At 40.1% G+C, this 16,994-nt stretch overlaps 2 protein-coding genes across 3 annotated transcripts; one reads left to right on the top strand and one right to left on the bottom strand.

Annotated features, from left to right (window-relative positions):
• Positions 1–428: 428 nt before the first annotated feature.
• Positions 429–9,827, bottom strand: LOC148893454 (rho GTPase-activating protein 11A-like). The gene is made up of 11 exons (XM_089004362.1): positions 9,088–9,827; positions 7,679–7,746; positions 7,442–7,538; positions 7,092–7,348; positions 6,053–6,216; positions 5,823–5,963; positions 4,472–4,645; positions 4,257–4,386; positions 4,007–4,115; positions 3,098–3,212; positions 429–2,098 (listed from the first exon to the last, which is right to left on the bottom strand). The coding sequence occupies exons 1-11, from the start codon at positions 9,214–9,216 to the stop codon at positions 981–983; spliced, it is 2,502 nt and encodes an 833-aa protein (XP_088860488.1). The 5' UTR covers positions 9,217–9,827; the 3' UTR covers positions 429–980.
• Positions 9,828–10,403: 576 nt separating this feature from the next.
• On the top strand, positions 10,404–16,671 carry LOC148893455 (serine protease HTRA2, mitochondrial-like). Of its 2 annotated transcripts, XR_016116056.1 has the most exons (9): positions 10,404–11,004; positions 11,212–11,416; positions 12,473–12,667; positions 12,744–12,776; positions 14,138–14,246; positions 14,346–14,415; positions 14,512–14,607; positions 15,585–15,731; positions 16,321–16,449. XR_016116056.1 is itself a non-coding variant. In XM_089004921.1 (8 exons), exons 1-8 carry the CDS (start codon positions 10,568–10,570, stop codon positions 16,484–16,486), a joined length of 1,311 nt encoding a protein of 436 aa, XP_088861047.1. In that variant the 5' UTR covers positions 10,404–10,567; the 3' UTR covers positions 16,487–16,671. The 2 variants fall into 2 exon arrangements, 1 of the variants encoding a protein (XP_088861047.1); XM_089004921.1 differs by lacking the exon at positions 15,585–15,731 and having other exon boundaries at positions 16,321–16,671.
• The last annotated feature ends 323 nt before the right edge of the window (positions 16,672–16,994 follow it).

Below are 16,994 nucleotides of genomic sequence, written 5' to 3' on the forward strand. Positions count from 1 at the left end.
AAGGTACCACTTACATTAAATAAATAGATTTGATTTGCCTTTATTAGTGTCCTCCATATTTATTTGTCACGTCTTTTTTATGATACTAGTGCGGCGTGTTCAACCGAAGACAAATTTCTTGTGTAGTAGTTGTATTAAATTCATACTGTCTCCTTATCATCTAATTTACAACAGATTATGATTTGTATTTATATTATTTACAACATCCGTGACACTATTGATGAAGGCGGAAGTACACGCCGAAACATGTCAGGTAATAATAGAACACCTAAACGCCACTGTCTGTAATAAAATAATCTGTTGTAAATTAAATTTCTTGTGTATTCTACACACTTGGCCAATAAAAAAAAAAACAGATTTTAATGTATATATGAATATACTTTGTATGCTCTAAGAACAAAATTTTTGCAACACACAGATCCACGACATACAGTATATTTTTTTAATAGTATATCATGTATTTATAAAGAAGTCTTTTTGCAGCAGCACAATAAACACAAAAAATGGCCACGCAGCCCCCTCTGGTGGCTGATAAGATTTTGTCTTTTGTGCAACAAGACATTTTTCTTCGAGGTACCGATTTCGTTTTTTTTGTCAAGGATGCCTTTTACTGTTTGCTGAATTTTCGTATTTTATGAATACTATTTGGCTATCTGCGCCCACGATATATCTAAAACTGTACTACAACAAAAACTAGTCACAAGTAAACAAAAGAAGCATAAGTAACTGTAAACAGTCAGGCATCAAATGCATACACTGATGGTATTAAAATTTCCTGGAATTTCATCACAAAAAAAAAAAATCACCAACACTGTAAAATTTAAACCCTACTGGAAAGTCATCATAAGGCAAAGAAAGGCACATTTCTTGCAAAGGCCATGACAACTATACACCTATTGAAGCCACCAAAAATAAATTAAATCCCGCAAGAAAATCAAGCTCAAATAAACTCTAAATTGTGATAGTAAAAGAAGCATTAGCTACAAATCAACAGGCTTCGTAGCCGGCAGCAGTCGCGGTTGTTTCAGACAGTTACTGTTTGAACCTCTATCACGTTGCGCCTCATTCTCCGCGAGCTGCTTCAAAACAACCTTCGGCCGGATGGACGAGTCCACGTTGGCCCTGCTTCGCAACTTGTTGGTCATGTCGCCAAGAGCTAAAGCGCCGCTTTGAGTAGCCAAGAGGTTTGGTTTTCTCGGTGGGACGGGGGGCGGTTTCTTCCTCGGAAGGCCGTTTTCCAAGCTAAGAGCTTTGAAGCCTCGGGTGTCAATCATATCCACATGACGAGCGGGTCTGCCGTCGTCTCCAAGGAGAGAGTTAATCCGCCGGACGGCCTGACGCACGGGAGTGCGTTGAAATTTCAGAGGTGACCTGATGTGTTTGGCTTTGGGAGATTGAAGGGTGAGTTTGTTGAAATGTTGAATGTGGTCTGCCACGCGGGGGTGGCGGCCATCTTGATGTTGCATTTGGGTGTGAGCGTCGGAGGAAAACGCATCGTGGCGAGATGCCGCGTTTTGCTCAAGGCGGGGCGACATAGCGATTCGAAAGTGTGCCGGACTCTGTACGTCGAGGGCTTCAATCAGTCTGCTGCAGCGGACGTGGTCGGATGAGTCGTCGCTTTCGCCCGTCGCTGAGCTATTGAGCCCGACGGCAGAGGAACCGCCAGGCGAATCGAAAACGATGCTATCGATATGTAAAGGGGATAAGGCGGCGATGTCAAAGGTCACGTTTAGTTTGTGACGAGGTGGCAAATTGGACGTGGGGGTGTCGGCAGTTAAACGCACAACTGGGGGAGTGGTCATGGGCTGACTGTGTGAAAACTGCGTTTTGGACGTTGGACCTCCTAACTTGACGATTTCAAGCTTCAACGGGGACGCTTTAAAAGTGGAGGATTCGCATTCCAGGCTGGACTCGGTCAAAGGTTTGGACACAGAAACGGCAGGTTCGGACACAAAATGGCTTTTCAGACAAACGCCGGTGGGCGTTTCGGGGAAGGCGCCTGCGGCAAAGTGCTTGGCTTCTCCGGGGGCCTCCTCGCTCCATGAGGTGTGGTGAGGGGTCAGCAAGTTGTCCTCAGACTTGCTTATATATTTTGAACCTATCCATGAGGTAGGAAAGTAGTAGGAATAAGTCAAGCAAAAGGGTCAACATATGAACTCATTCACTGCCAGACAATGTGCAAAAAATGTGTCCACTCCAGTGCCAGGGTTTTTGTCATTGTCACTTGAATTCCAGGACACACAGAATATTGAGTTTTAGGACTACATAAACATTCAATGCAGCGTTAGAAACCGTAGACTGTCTTCTTTCATTGAGAAAAAAAGAGTTACAGTGAGACCTCAATTTACAAAAACCTCAACTTACAAACGTCAAATTTATGAAAATTAAACCTTATAATAAGCACTATTTTCATAATACACACCCACCACGGCTGGCGGAGTGATCTTCGGCGGAAGCACACGACCGAACAGCACCAACAGTCCTTATGGAAGGTGACTCTCCTTCCATAAGCCATCAACGACCATCAAAAAGGTAAATAAAACTTTATTTTACAGAACAGTTTATTTCTTTAATTACAGTCCTCGTGTAATGCGCCTCTTTCCAAACAGCAATTCCCTTTGACCTCCAACGCCATTCCATCGTCATAAATGATGTAAATAAACTGACTTTATGATACAATGCAGTGTATTTCTTTCATTACAATACAATAGCACATTTATTATACATAGAATAAGGTATGTTGTGTGTAGTTTTAAGGCTTATTTAGTTGAAAAGTATATTTTATGGAAACCCGGGAACAGATTATTCCCATTTTAATGGTTTCCTATGGGAATTTTTTTTTGAGATACACACTTTGCACCTTACACACTGTCTGGGAACCAATTAAGTTCGTAAATTGAGGTCTCACTGTAATTCCTAAATTAGATGAGTCTGCAGTGATATGAGCTTGAAATGGGGGCAGATGTCCAAAATACAATGCAATACATACATATTGGCTTATATTGCGCTTGAACAACAGCTGAAGGTGGAACAAAGCGCTTACATGCAAAAAAAGGGAAATACGAAAGCAGTAACGCAGACCAACAAGCGTACTTACTTTTGGATTGCGCATTTGTGGGAAGAAGCGACGGCTTGAACGTAGCATCTTTGGTGAAACAAAAAGCGATGGTGCTCTCCTGCGTGGCGAGTCGCCATCCTATGGACTCAGATCCCTAACACCAGCCACCAGCATGGAATGAGAAATGAAAGATGAAAAAAGATGTCAGGGGACTTGTAGAATTGATGTTAAAATGCATTTTTTTTGTTATAGGGAAGACTTTTGGAGTTAGTACATCAGAGGATGAGAGGGGAAAAAATAAGACATTTATGATGATTATTAGTGGTAGCAGTAGCAGTAGTAGTAGTAATTAATTATTATTATATTTGTATATATAATAGATAGATGGGATAGATGAGATAGATAGATGGCCAGCTGGAAAGCTAAATAGATAGCTATCTAGATAGCTAGAAAGCTATCTAACTAGCTAGATAGCTAGTTAGCTAGCTAGCTAGAAAGCGAGATAGCTAGAAGCAAGATAGCGAGCTGGCTAGCTAGAAAGCTAAGTAGTTGGCTATCTAGCTAGATAGCTAGAAAGCTAACTACAGCTAGATAACTAATTAGCTAGCTAGAAAGCGAGAACGCTAGAAAGTGAGATAGCTGGAAAGCGACATAGCTAGATAGCTAGCTAGCTAGAAAGCGAGATAGATAGCTATCAAGCTAGAAAGTGAGAAAGCTAGAAAGTGAGATAGCTAGTCAGCAAGCTAGATAGCTAGCGAGTTAGCGAAATAGCTAGAAAGCTAGATAGAAAGCTAAGTAGTTGGCTATCTAGGTAGATAGATAGCTAAAAATCTAGCTATCTATCTATCAAGCTAGCTAGAAAGCTAGCTAGCTTTCTAAATATACAAAAAAATGTTTTAAGATAATTGTTCATTTGTTGACTTGCTCCGATGAGTTAAGCGCACTTACGGCGTCTTTATGGCTCCTCCCCAAACTGAAACGCTGACGCAGAGACTTGCGCTGAGCTTCTTTCTTGTTGACTTTGGGAGAAAAGCAGCCCGTTCTTCCAGATTCAACTCTTGAATGGGATAAAAAACATGACCTTATTGTGCGGAAACTACGGTAAATGCCATTGAGAATGATGGAGGCCTTGTATAGCGACTCATCGCTTTTGTTTGGGTCTACCTATGAGATCCGAAGGCTTGTGTGGATTGGTTACCTGCTGACCACATGTCTGCCGCTCAATCGTCTGCTCTTTCTCCTTGCTGACGTGGCCGGCTGCCTTTGACATTTCCCGGCAGAGGAAGGAATACTTTCGGATGAATCCAACACTCCTGAGGCACTGCAAGCTTCACATGGAACAGAATGGAACACCCTTGAAGTAAACCACACAGCAGAACGATTTTTTTGAAAGGAAGCAAAAAAAAAAAAAACCTGATCCAGGAGTGGACGTGCCGCTGAACAAGGAACCAGGAAGTAATTCCATCCCGAAATTCTTCTTGGCAGATTTACGTTTCTTGTTTGAGAATCCAAAAGAATAACCGGAATCGATGGGTAGTTTTCGCTTGGAGGATGGCGTTGCACTCACGGGGGTGGCTGAAGAAAAGACTAAAAAAATACATTTAAAAAAACAAGGGTTCAACTTCATGTACTTGAGGGACTTTAACTACAGATGAAGACAAATCATTTTGTTTTTTGGTAAAAAAAAAAAAAAAAAAAAAACAGGGTTAGAGACAGAGAGAGAGTGAGGCAAAATAAAATGGCAGCTGACTTTTTTTTGTCCTCTATTCCCCGCCCCCAGTCTTCGGTTAAAGCCACGTGATTGGTCAAGAACGCAGCAGTGAGGGGTGGGGAGTTAAACGTAAAAGAGACAGGCAGACGACAGAGAGTTATAAAATGGATAGAAAACGGTGAAATTTGGACTTGTTTCAACTTTGATAGTTCAAAGGCAGAGTGTAGACTGCAAGGTTAAAATTCCCATCAATCAGGCTCCACAAATAACCCGCAAAAGCCATCAGTACACTTGATGCAAAAAAGCTATCAACCCAGCCAAAGAAAACACAATTGATGAGGAACAAGGTAAAATTATCGCAGAGAAAGCACCTACAAGGGATCGTTCCTCAAGATAATGAAAGAAGAAGGCTACGTTCCTCATCAAGTGTTTAATGCTGATGAAACCGGCCACTCCATTCCATCAAGCCATCAACGACCATCACAAAGGTAAATAAAACGACTTTATTATACAGTGCAGTTTATTTCTTTAATTATAATACCATAGCACATTTATTATACATAAAATAAGTTATATTTCGTGTAGTTTTAAGCCTTAGAAAATTAGAAAGTAGAAAATGATGTTTTATGGGGACCTGGGAACGGATTATTCTCATTTTAATGGTTTCCTATGGGAAATTAATTTTGGGGATACACACCTTTCGCCTTACACACTCTGTCTGGGAACCAATTAAGTTCGTAAGCCAAGGTATCACTGTATCGAGAACAAGTTTGAAAATACACCATTCATTCGGGGTGCGCCTTATACACCGGAAAATACGGCATATGTACTTGGGGGACTTCAAGAAGAGATGAAAACAAAGCCTTTTGTTTTTCTCTTGCGTGTGCACGTCACTCTATGCACTTGATCGACCGTGATTTTTGCAATTGGCGGGTTGCTAACAACAAGTGCGCTCCAATTTTGAGGTCAAATCAATAACCTAATATTGAATGAATGTTAAATAAATAAAATAAATAAATCAGCTGCTTTACTACACAACGTATCCATTTTTACCTCCAAGACTTTGTCTGTGTCTCCCTCTCATCCCTGAGTTTTGGTCCAACTCCTGAAGCTCATTGGACAGAGGCGACAGAATTGCCGGCTCCCGGCGCATCGTGTCTGAAAGTTTCTCTTCAAGGAACTTTGGCAGCACACCTGTTAAGGGCCCACAACAGGCAACAGTTTGAGTTCAATTAGTCCGAAGCAACAAAAAAAAAGAAGTTACGGTGCGCGTCGAGTTCTACCAAAGTTATGAGCGTGCTCGATGAAGCAGCAAACAACAGCCGTCTGCAATCGGATGCGTTTTTCGGTGTTGGCGTTCATCTTCTCTGTACCTTCTCCGCATTGGAGGAGATTTGGAGCCAAGATGACAGACAAGTTAGCGCTGTCCATTTTATTCTCTGCGCTCCTGGAAGCAAAGAATATCACAAGGGATTGATACAATGACAGTTTGAACGGGGTCACCGATGCTGGCTACCTAGCTAGCTATCTATTAGCTGTCTAAATCGCTAGCTAGCTATCTGTTAGCTAGCTAGCTAACTTGATCTATTTGAATTATTCTCGATTGAACAGGGTCATCGTTGCTGGCTACCTAGCTATCTATTTGCTATATGTCTAACTAGCTAGCTATTAGCTATATATTAGCTTGCTGTCTAACTTTATCTATTAGTTATCTATTAGCTAGCTATTATATGTCTAACTAGCTAGCTAGCTTTTAGCCATCTATTAGCTAGCTGTCTAACTCAGGGGTGTCAAAGTCATTTTTTGCCGCGGGCCACATTGTAGTTATGGTTTCCTCTCGAGGGCCGTTATGAATTTGGGGAACCCATTAGAATGTTTAAATCCCTTCAAATATTACATATAGAGCACACAGCAAATTAATGAATAACTCGTTTTCAAATCTGAAGTCAAGAATAATGACTTTTATTGTGGTTGACATCCAAAAATATGAAATTTTGGCTCAGATTTTAGCAATCATCATGGACTTTAACAAGTTTGATTTGCTTTCGCGGGCCGAAAAAAATGATGTGGCGGGCCGGATTTGGCCCGCGGGCCTTGACTTTGACACCGGTGGTCTAACTTGATCTATTAGTTAGCTAGCTAACTTGATCTATTTGAGTTATTCCCGTTTGAGTGAACGCTGGCGCGTGTGGCTGCCGCTGCTCACCCACAGAAAAACTGATCCTGTGACTGTAAAGTGAGTTTTGAAAGGCGCTGATCAGTGAAAAGTATTATTATTCTTATTATAATGTCCAACGAAGAAAAAAAGGAAAATGTAAGCACCTCTTGGAGACATTCTGGAGGAACTCCAAGAAGTGGTGCAAAACACTGAGGCTTCTGTCAGGGAGGATGCAAGACAGCAACATGGTGGCAGAGGTACGGTCCTCCTTGGTCGGGAGCTGCTGGGCCTTGAGGAAGGCCTCCTGCAGCTCGCTCGGCACAACAGGCTCTGGCAGCTCCCGAAAAAACTGTTTCACCAGACCGGCCACGTCGCAGGGAAGCGCGGTAGACAGGCACTCTACACCGGAATCCACTTTAGTCTGGCAACGTACAGTACAACAAAAGTCAGCTGTAGGAAACCTATTTCAAGGGGTCAAGGTCAGACAGTGACAGCAAGGTCACCAAGGACTTACCTGTAGCACTTTGAGGCGAACAACAGAGCCTGATTTTCTAAATAGGCCCTCTGTGTCCACATGGGCTTGCAACTTCATACAAGCATCCACCAGAAAGCTAGGACAGGACCGATACAGCAAATGTAATATGGGCTAACATGCCAAGTTTACAGTATTCAATATATTACATCACTCCATATAATATACTTCAAATTGGGGCATTCAAATTTGGAGGTTCCAAAGAGCAAATAAACTTACCGCGGTACGCTCCCGCGTTCCATGTCATAATATGGTAAAATCTCCAATGGCACTCCAAAGACCTTGGTCTGGGCGTAAAAACAATTTACAGTAGCATAATTAATAATTAATAATAATAATAATAATAAATTTAATTTATAACAAGCTAATAGTTGGCTAATATTTATCCAGCTAGCTATCTAGCTAGACAGCTATATAACTAATAGACAGGTAGCCAGCTAGCTAATAGATAACTAATGGATAGCAAATAGATATAGAGGCATCACAGACTATATATGACTAGAATGAAAAAAATACAGAGCAGGATAATGAATAAATAAACATGAGTTGTATTTTATAATGATGATAATAATAATAATAAGAAGAAGAATATATTTCATTTATACCTAACTAATAGACAGCTAATAGATGGCTAATAGTTATCTAGCTAGCTAGATAGCTATATATCTCATTGATATAGCTAAATATCTAAATAGTTAATAGACAACTAGCCAGATAGCCAGCTAGCTAGCTAATAGATAGCTAAGGGATAGCAAATAGATATCGAGACATAGCAGACAACATGTGACAAGAAACATTACAAATGAGGGTAATAAATAAATAAGGGTTTATTGATAGCAGACCAAACTGAATCAGGAAATATATATGGCATTGAATCCTTGAAATTCGCATTGGAACATGTCAATCAATATTCATGTCCTTACTCGCCATGACAGTTCCGCTCAATCTATTCTATCAAAAATGTGACCGTTACACTTGAGTGACACTGTTGCAGACGCAAAAAAATGTATGATGATTATTATTATATTAATTAGTTTATAATTGACAGTGCTACATTCTGTTAAAAGGTGCTCAGTGTGTGTTTTGGTAGATGAAGTAAAGTACAACTTTATTGTCATATTTTGCATCTATGTCTTGTACATTATTAACATTCCAACAAAGCGCATTCTTTTCTGCAAATTTTTTTGCACCTTTCTTTAGAGTGTTTCGAAATGGGGAAGTAAATTCCAAACAGCATTAAGTCGCATGATGACATATCTTGTGACTTGTAGACACTTAGAAAAAAAAGAAGAAGAAATCTTCACTTACAACCTCTCCTTTGTTTTATATGCTATTGTCTGTATTGTACAAGACTATACTGACACTTTCTATTTTAAGTTTATGAGTATAATATTAGCCTTTGTGCGCTGGTTTGTTCGGGTGGTTGGTGGTGGTTATTATGTGTGTAAAGAAAGATCAACCAGACATACATATAGATGTTGACAGATGTTTGAGAACACACCTTGGGTGCTTTCAAACATGAAAATATATTCAACAGAAACATTACAAAAGCATGTGGTTGCACATTGACTTACAGAGCAAATATATACACGCTACAGTATATATACACATCATCTTTGATTACTCACCGAGTTTGTTGTTGTTGGCTTCCAACTGGTCGCTTTGTTTTTGTTACAGTTCTTAGTCTTGATCCCATATGTTGTGCGGAGATGCTGCACAGCCACTTGGCGAATCACATTTCTGTCCTCAACCATCATTTTCGTCTGCTAAATTACACCCTAACAACTAAAAAACGATGTTCACCTGGTTCTCACGTCTTTATGTAGTTTTTTTTAAACAAACTTTCATTACATTACGTGTGGAAACATAACAAAAACATTCAATCGCGTTTTATAGCATGAAGGGCAACAATAATTACAAAATTAGCATTTTTTAATCAGTCGACGAGCTTTACATGAGGAGTTAGCCAAGTACAAACAGCTATCAATGCAGGCACCGAAGCTAACACGAGCCAGCCGCAATTGAAATTATTCACGTCGCTCAGAAAAAAAACATATATATGATTATTCCATTTTAAAAAAGCATGTAGACATCTGAAGCAGCGACGGCCTTTTCGATTTAATTAATTATCTTGCCGTCTATATTTCCTCGATTGCCATTTTTCTCTACTTCGGGGGAAAAAAACTGACCGTCGTCTGTTTCCGCAGTGTATTCAAACTACAGCGCTGTCTCGTTCCTGAGATCTGATTGGCTGGAAAATATTTGAATGCCATTTTTGTTCCGGTGCGCTTGTTTTATACGTCAGGGAAGGTGGAGCGATGTTTTCACTACTGTCCTCACGACTGCCCGAATACGTCAAACTGATTTTAACATAAACATTCTACAGACATTTGATTATGATGGCAAAAACGAACGTTGAATCATTGAATACATTCATTCATTCAATCATTAGGTACGGCAGCAACTCCTCAGACGATTTAGTTCACACACACCCTCGCCAAATTGCATTACCGACTTTCACCCGTCCAACCATTTTTTTTAAATCACGGATCGACATTTTTTAACGTTTAAACGTCACGAGCTGCCTTTTAAAAGTGGCCCAAGTGTTAAAAATCACTCGTTTTCACTATATATAAAACCCAAATGATGTTCAATGTTACCGGTCAGAAAAACGCATTGACTGCAGCTCTATTTTATATTTTTTTTTAGTTGTACTTAAAGAACTGAAAGTGAGTACTTTTGCCACTTGTGATTAAAAGTGGTACGTTGTATGATTGTGGGGTGCCTGCGTCTGTAGTCCCAGAAGGATTCATAAATGTATTCTTATTATTATTAAAAAACATAATATACTGTACAAAAACGAATCGAAAAATGAAATGTAATGTCATTTCCACCCCAACAGGTGGCGGTATTATAACTTAAAGCTGGTTTGTCAGTCGCCATTAAGAGGGGAGGGAAAAACACAAGCTGCATACCTCCGGGTTAAGTTGTTTGTGTTCGTTGTTGTTTCATGGTTGCTGACGATCTAAATTTAAAAGATAATTTTGATGACAATTAATGTAATACCATTCAAATAGTTCGTATTTATTCTTCATCAAGTTATGCATTATGGCAGCAAACTCGGCTGTTTTCAGTCGACATTTCCTTGCGGCGTTAAGGACGCACACTTGGAGAACTAATGACATAGCAGTTAGTCGGGGGGTTTCTGCGGTACTAATATCGAACCACGGGCGCTCTGACGACCACACACAATTGAACCGCAGGGCTACGACTTGGGACAGGGAAGGAGAAGGCGATCGCAGCCAATTTAATCTGCTTCGGTCATTGTCCTTGGGTTTGGGACTATGCACTTCTTTCGCGCTTCTGAAGCGTCGAGAGGAAGATGGACCTGAGGCCAAATCACACCGGATACTTGAACGAATCCTACCGTCGGCTTATTGCGCTTCTTCTTTTAAACCCGACACCCCTCGACATAAATACAACTTCATAGCAGATGTCGTGGAAAAGTCCACACCGGCTGTCGTCTACATCGAAATTGTGCAAAGGTGAGTTGTCATAACTGGTGGAGCAAATGTCACAACAGTATTCCAACCAAACCAAAGTACAGTATATGTTGACAAACTGACATTTCGAGCGTTTCTACTCTTATCTCTCAAAATCTCGGTGTTTGACTTGTCACGTAGTGGTTACTGAGCTTTGTGTGTAAATCTTGGAAGAAAATGAAACCATTGCCCTCCTCTTTCTTTTAATAGACACCCATTTTCACGAAGGGAAGGGGCAGTATCCAATGGCTCCGGTTTTATTATCAGCAGTGATGGCCTTATTGTGACCAATGCTCACGTGGTGGCCAATAAACGAGGTGTTCGTGTCAAGCTTACAAATGGAGAAATGTACCACGCCACTGTACAAGATGTCGATCCAGTCGCGGACATCGCCACCATCAAAATATCTGCAAAGGTGATCGAAAGGAAGCCGAATTGTTTTCAGTATGCCTCCAATACACAGTCATGTAATGTAATATAATTGGAGCGCAACACTAAAAAGACATCTGTGAAATGGATTTTTTTTTAAATTGAAATTGGATTTGCTGGATTTGGAACAGTTCTCAAACTGAGTCCCCCGGGCCATCAGAGGTCTGCTCGCATAACTTGACGGTTCACAGAATAACTGGCCGGCAAACATTAAAGAGACAGGCAGATGACAGAGAGAAAATGGATAGAAAACAGTGAAATGTGGACTTGTTTCAACTTTGATAGTTCAAAGGCAGAGTGTAGACTGCAAGGTTAAAATATCCCATCAATCAGGCTCCACAAATAACCCGCACAAGCCATCTGTACACTTGATGTAAAAAGCTATCAACCCAGCTAAACAGAACACAATTGATGAGGAACAAGGTAAAATTATCGCAGAGAAAGCACGTACAAGGGATCATTCCTCAAGATGGTGAAAGAAGAAGGCTACATTCCTCATCAAGTGTTTAATGCTGATGAAACCGGCCACTCCATTCCATCAAGCCATCAACGACCATCACAAAGGTAAATAAAACAACTTTATTCTACAGTACAGTTTATTTCTTTAATTATAATACCGTAGCACATTTATTATACATAAAATAAGGTATATTTTGTGTAGTTTTAAGGCTTAGAAAATGCGTAAGTAGAAAATTATGTTTTATGGGAACCAGGGAACGGATTATTCTCATTTTAATGGTTTCCTATGGGAAATTGATTTTTGGGATACACACTTTTCGCCTTACACTGTCTGGCAACCAATTAAGTTCGTAAGCCAAGGTATCACTGTACTGCGATCTGGTTGTGACATCACATAGAAACGTGACTTCCCTTCATAGGTTCCGCATTTTCACAGTAGCTCTTCAACAGTCGTTTCGCACATACACGGACGGGTTAGCATTTTCTCAACTTCCAAATTATGGTGTCCAAACAAACTGTCCTTGTTTTGGGTGTTTTATATGTTCGAACCATGAGAGACTTAACGTACAACTCTGACTTGCAGAACCCCCTTCCCACACTCACACTTGGCCATTCGTCTGATGTCCGCCAAGGAGAGTTTGTGGTGGCCATGGGAAGCCCCTTTGCGTTACGGAACACGATCACGTCAGGGATCGTCAGTTCAGTGCAGAGGGGAAGTAAGGAGCTCGGCCTCTCGAATTCTAACATGGACTACATCCAAACCGATGCGGCAATCGACGTGAGTGCGAGCTAGGGTGACAACGTAGATGGTGAAACTCGCAATGTGTCTCATGGCTGATTATTTGATTTTGCAGTTTGGCAATTCGGGAGGTCCTCTCATTAACCTGGTAAGTCAGTGAGTGACACTTTCCCATTAAGAATTGGACAAAGATTTGCGTACATGTCGGATTACCACTTTTTTTTCTTCCCCCAGAGCGATATTCACTCTGAGCACTCAATACTGGGTACTGATACCTCTCATACTTTTGATGCGTAATTTTACTTAACATATTGAAAAAAATATTTTTTTTTTTCCATGATATCGGCATCCGCCTCCATTAAGAATCTAAGGCTTCAAAATAAGGCTGGTATTGGTATACTGTACGCCTCTCCCTCCACACATAAACCCCAGAAAGGACATTAGTTGAAATTATTTCATCCAAAATGATTGTCACAATCTGTATGTATGCATTTGTACTTATCATAGTAACTCATTTACTGCCAGACAGGTGCAAAAATGAGTCCAGTCCAGTGCCATGGTTTTTGTCATTGTGACTCGAATTTTAGGACCCACTGAATATTGAGTTTTAGGACTACATAAACATTCAATACAGCATTAGAAACCTTGGCTTAGAGTATTTCCTTTCATCAGAAAAAAAAGTTAATTCCTAAATTATATGGGTCTTGAGTTATATGAACCTGAAATGAGGGTGGTTGTCCAAAATGCAAGGCAATATATGCATATTGATTTATATAACGGCTAATAGCTAGCTGGCTGGCTGTAAGTTGGCTAGCTGTTGGCTATCTGGCTATCTATTACCTATTTATTAGCTAATCATTCGCTAGCAAGCTTTTTATCTGTTTGAGTGAACGCTTAACTTAGAGTATTTTCTTTCATCAGAAAAAAGTTAATTCCTAAATTATATGGGTCTTGAGTTATATGAGCCTGAAATGAGGGTGGCTGTCCAAAATGCAAGGCAATAAATGCATATTGATTTATATAACAGCTAATAGCTAGCTGGCTATTGAGTTATATGAGCTAATAGCTAGCTATTAGCTGTTTGCTATCTTGCTATATATTACCTATTTATTAGCTAATCATTCGCTAGCGAGCTTTCTATCTATTTGAGTTATTTCGAGGTTGAGTGAACGCTGGTGCATGTGGCTGTCGCTGCTCACCCACAGAAAAACTATCCTGTGACTGTAAAGTGACCTCGAGAGTTTTGAAAGGCGCTTAGAAATGAAATTTATTATTATTTAACAACAGCTAAAGCTGGAACAAAGCGCTAACATGGAAAAAAGGGAAACGCTGCTCCCTTGTGGAAGGGGGGAAAAAACATTGCCAGAGGCAATGGCCAGCGCATTATCGGCACTGAAGCATAAAAAACAAAACCCGAACAAATTCGGGAATGGTGCTCTGCGTTATATTTTCAATTCCCAAATAAATTTGTGAATGGCAGTGAATGAGTGAATATGATTATTTCCTTAGGATGGTGAGGTCATTGGAATAAACACTATGAAAGTCACTCCGGGAATCTCCTTTGCTATCCCGTCCGATCGTCTGAGACTATTCCTTGATCAAGCTGGCAAAAGAAAAAGTATGTCTTTTTGTTTCCTTCCTCATGCAGAAAGTGAAAAGAGATGTTTGGATATGACTAACAACTGACACACCCTGTTTTTCCAATTTTAAATGATAGGTTCCTGGTTCGGCGAGTCCGAGACTAAGCGGCGCTACATTGGTGTCGTCATGCTAACGTTGACGCCGAGGTTAGCTTTTTAAGTGGCAGAGGGGGAAAAAATAATCCAGTTAAACTATCACCTGAAAACATTTTTTTTTGTGTTGTATCTGCCCTGGTGCATTAGCATCATTGCTGAGCTGAAACTAAAAGATGCATCTTTCCCAGAAGTAACACATGGAATTTTGATCCTTGGAGTAATCAGTGGCTCTCCCGCAAACAGGTAAGCAGGCTAAATATTCTGTACTTTTTGGATTTACCCGGACCACCTCTTCATTCCACAGTTCAGAAAATAATCAAATACAGTGATACCTCAGCTTACGAACTTAATTGGTTCCCAGAAAGTGCATGTAAGGCGAAAAGTGTGTCTTCCAAACATTAATTCCCCATAGGAAACCATTGAAAATGAGAATAATCTGTTTCCAGCTCCCCATAAAACATGATTTTCTACTAAATAAGCCTTAAAGGACAACCGACACCTCCGGACAAGTTGTGTCCATAACTTGTAAAATCACTTCAAATGACTTCTACTGAGCGTATTTTCAAAGATTCCACCACATATAGCTATATTTTACGTTTTAAGACTTGCGCTGAATATTCATGAAGTCTTGTTTTCGAGTTGATGATGATGCCCTAAGTGACGTCACGGAGGGAACGCCGCTGATCGAGAAAGCGACACAATGCATTTTGGGTACTTTTTTCCATCTGAAAACACTGTTGATGGCAAATTAGAAGGAAAACTACATAAATAACGCGATGGTGAATCGTAGTTTACACAAATTCCCAGCAGACAAATCAGCCCATTTCCAACGGAGCTTCGGCGCCATGTTGTGCATTTTCTGGGCGCTACATTGGAGTCCAGACGCCTCAAAATGACACGGAAGGACTTCTTTAATCGATTGCAAACATTTATGCTTTCTTAATCAGAAGTATTTGAATCATATTTATAACTGGATGAGTAACAAGAAAGCATCCTCTCCGAATCTGAAGCCATTGTTTTGATTCTCGAGCAAGGCAAGACGTCCTGGCGTGACGTCACGAACAACTTTCTGAGGTCATTTTGAAGTAGTTTTGGGACACTTTAAGTCATTTTTAATGTTGTTTAGCATTTGACTAAAAATATCAGCCTGCGTGTTTTGGGTCGGTTGTCCTTTAAGGCTTTGTGTCATCCACGTGTATGTACATATTTGTGTCTGTCAGGAACTGCTAGAGTGCAAGAGTGTGCGGGAGGTCATGGGTCTCGTTCTTGCCTTTGGGAATTACATGAATGGGGGGAACAGGACAAGAGGTCAGGCTGATGGCTTTTCACTTGAGATCCTTCCCAAATTAAAGGACGTCAAGAGCAGGGTAATGGTTGACTCATTCAAAAATGCTGCGTCAATTATTAGCATTTTTAACACCCTTTTTTATTTTATTTTGTAGGACCATCACATCAGTTTGGTGGATTATGTGGTTTTGTACTATTGTACTATTGTACTTATTGGTGTTTTGAATTTGACTAAAAATATCAGCCTGCGTGTTTTGGGTATTTTAGATGCTATAAAACGTTTTTCTGATGTCAGTTAGGAAATAAAAAAATGGTGTCGGTTGTCCTTTAAAACTACACAAATATACCTTATTTTTTTGTATCATAAATGTGCTATTGTATTGTAATTAATCAGAGAGAGGGGGTGTGGAAATGTAGTCCGCCAGCCACGGTGGTGCAATTCGGCCGTGTGGTTTGATGTTCTGCCGAAAACGAGTCCGCCAGCCATTGTGGCGCTTCGTGTGTTACCTGAAAACTAGTTTGTATGTCAAGATTATATTCTCACGCATTTAATGTTCGTAAGGCGAAAAATTCGTTAGCTAAAGCGTTTGTAAACCGAGGTATCAGTGTAATAAAAACATCTCACCTTTTTTTTGTTTACTTTTCACCCACACTGTCATCTTTTGTCAGATCCGGATTGCTGCCGGGAGATGTTGTGCTGGAGATCAATCAAGTGAAGGTGAATACCTCAGAGGAGATCTACGCCGCCGTTCGTGGTAGTGAGAAGATCACTATGGTGGTGCAGAGGAAAGAACAACAGCTTCACCTGCAAATGACTCCTGAATACACAGAGTGAAAAGCAGCCACAACACATCTACTTACATTTTAACTCACATGCCAAACTAATAAATCATGTACATGAATATAACTGTGAAATCTGTTCGTCGCCATAGCTGCCTGGAAATTAAAGACACATGGTATGGAAAATTGTTTTGTTTTATAGCTTGAGTGCCTGCTGACATATCGAGTTTGAAATTGAACGTCGCCTCTTGTTAGCTGACCTCTTATAATAATGTGTGGGGCTACTTTTGATGGTGTAAATTCACGACACATGAATAATTAATTTGTAAGACAACCATTTAATGTTAGTCACGTGGTATGATTGATTGGTTCAATTACACACACTACATTGAATTGAGCGATGTTGGACAAATTGATGCTATGATTACGTAAGTAAAATGCAGCCGGTTCTGATCTGATCCTCCTAAAAAAAACAAAAAAAAAAACGGAGGTATATATATATATATATATATATATATATATATATATATATATATATATATATATATATATATATATATATA

This window comes from Hippocampus bargibanti, linkage group LG09 (assembly GCF_051943395.1).
Source record: "Hippocampus bargibanti isolate YZ-2025 linkage group LG09, ASM5194339v1, whole genome shotgun sequence".
Classification (NCBI taxonomy): Eukaryota; Metazoa; Chordata; class Actinopteri; order Syngnathiformes; family Syngnathidae; genus Hippocampus; species Hippocampus bargibanti.

Excerpts from the sequence above, each read along its gene's own strand:
- LOC148893454 (XM_089004362.1), bottom strand. The coding sequence starts at position 9,216 with ATGATGGTTGAGGACAGAAATGTGATTCGCCAAGTGGCTGTGCAGCAT. Across the intron at positions 7,747-9,087 it reads AGCCAACAACAACAAACTCG|ACCAAGGTCTTTGGAGTGCC; the intron begins GTGAGTAATCAA and ends TTTTACGCCCAG. Across the intron at positions 6,217-7,091 it reads CTCCAGAATGTCTCCAAGAG|GAGCGCAGAGAATAAAATGG; the intron begins GTGCTTACATTT and ends CTTTGCTTCCAG.
- LOC148893455 (XM_089004921.1), top strand. The coding sequence starts at position 10,568 with ATGGCAGCAAACTCGGCTGTTTTCAGTCGACATTTCCTTGCGGCGTTA. Across the intron at positions 12,777-14,137 it reads GAGGTCCTCTCATTAACCTG|GATGGTGAGGTCATTGGAAT; the intron begins GTAAGTCAGTGA and ends TTATTTCCTTAG. Across the intron at positions 14,608-16,320 it reads AGTGGCTCTCCCGCAAACAG|ATCCGGATTGCTGCCGGGAG; the intron begins GTAAGCAGGCTA and ends ATCTTTTGTCAG.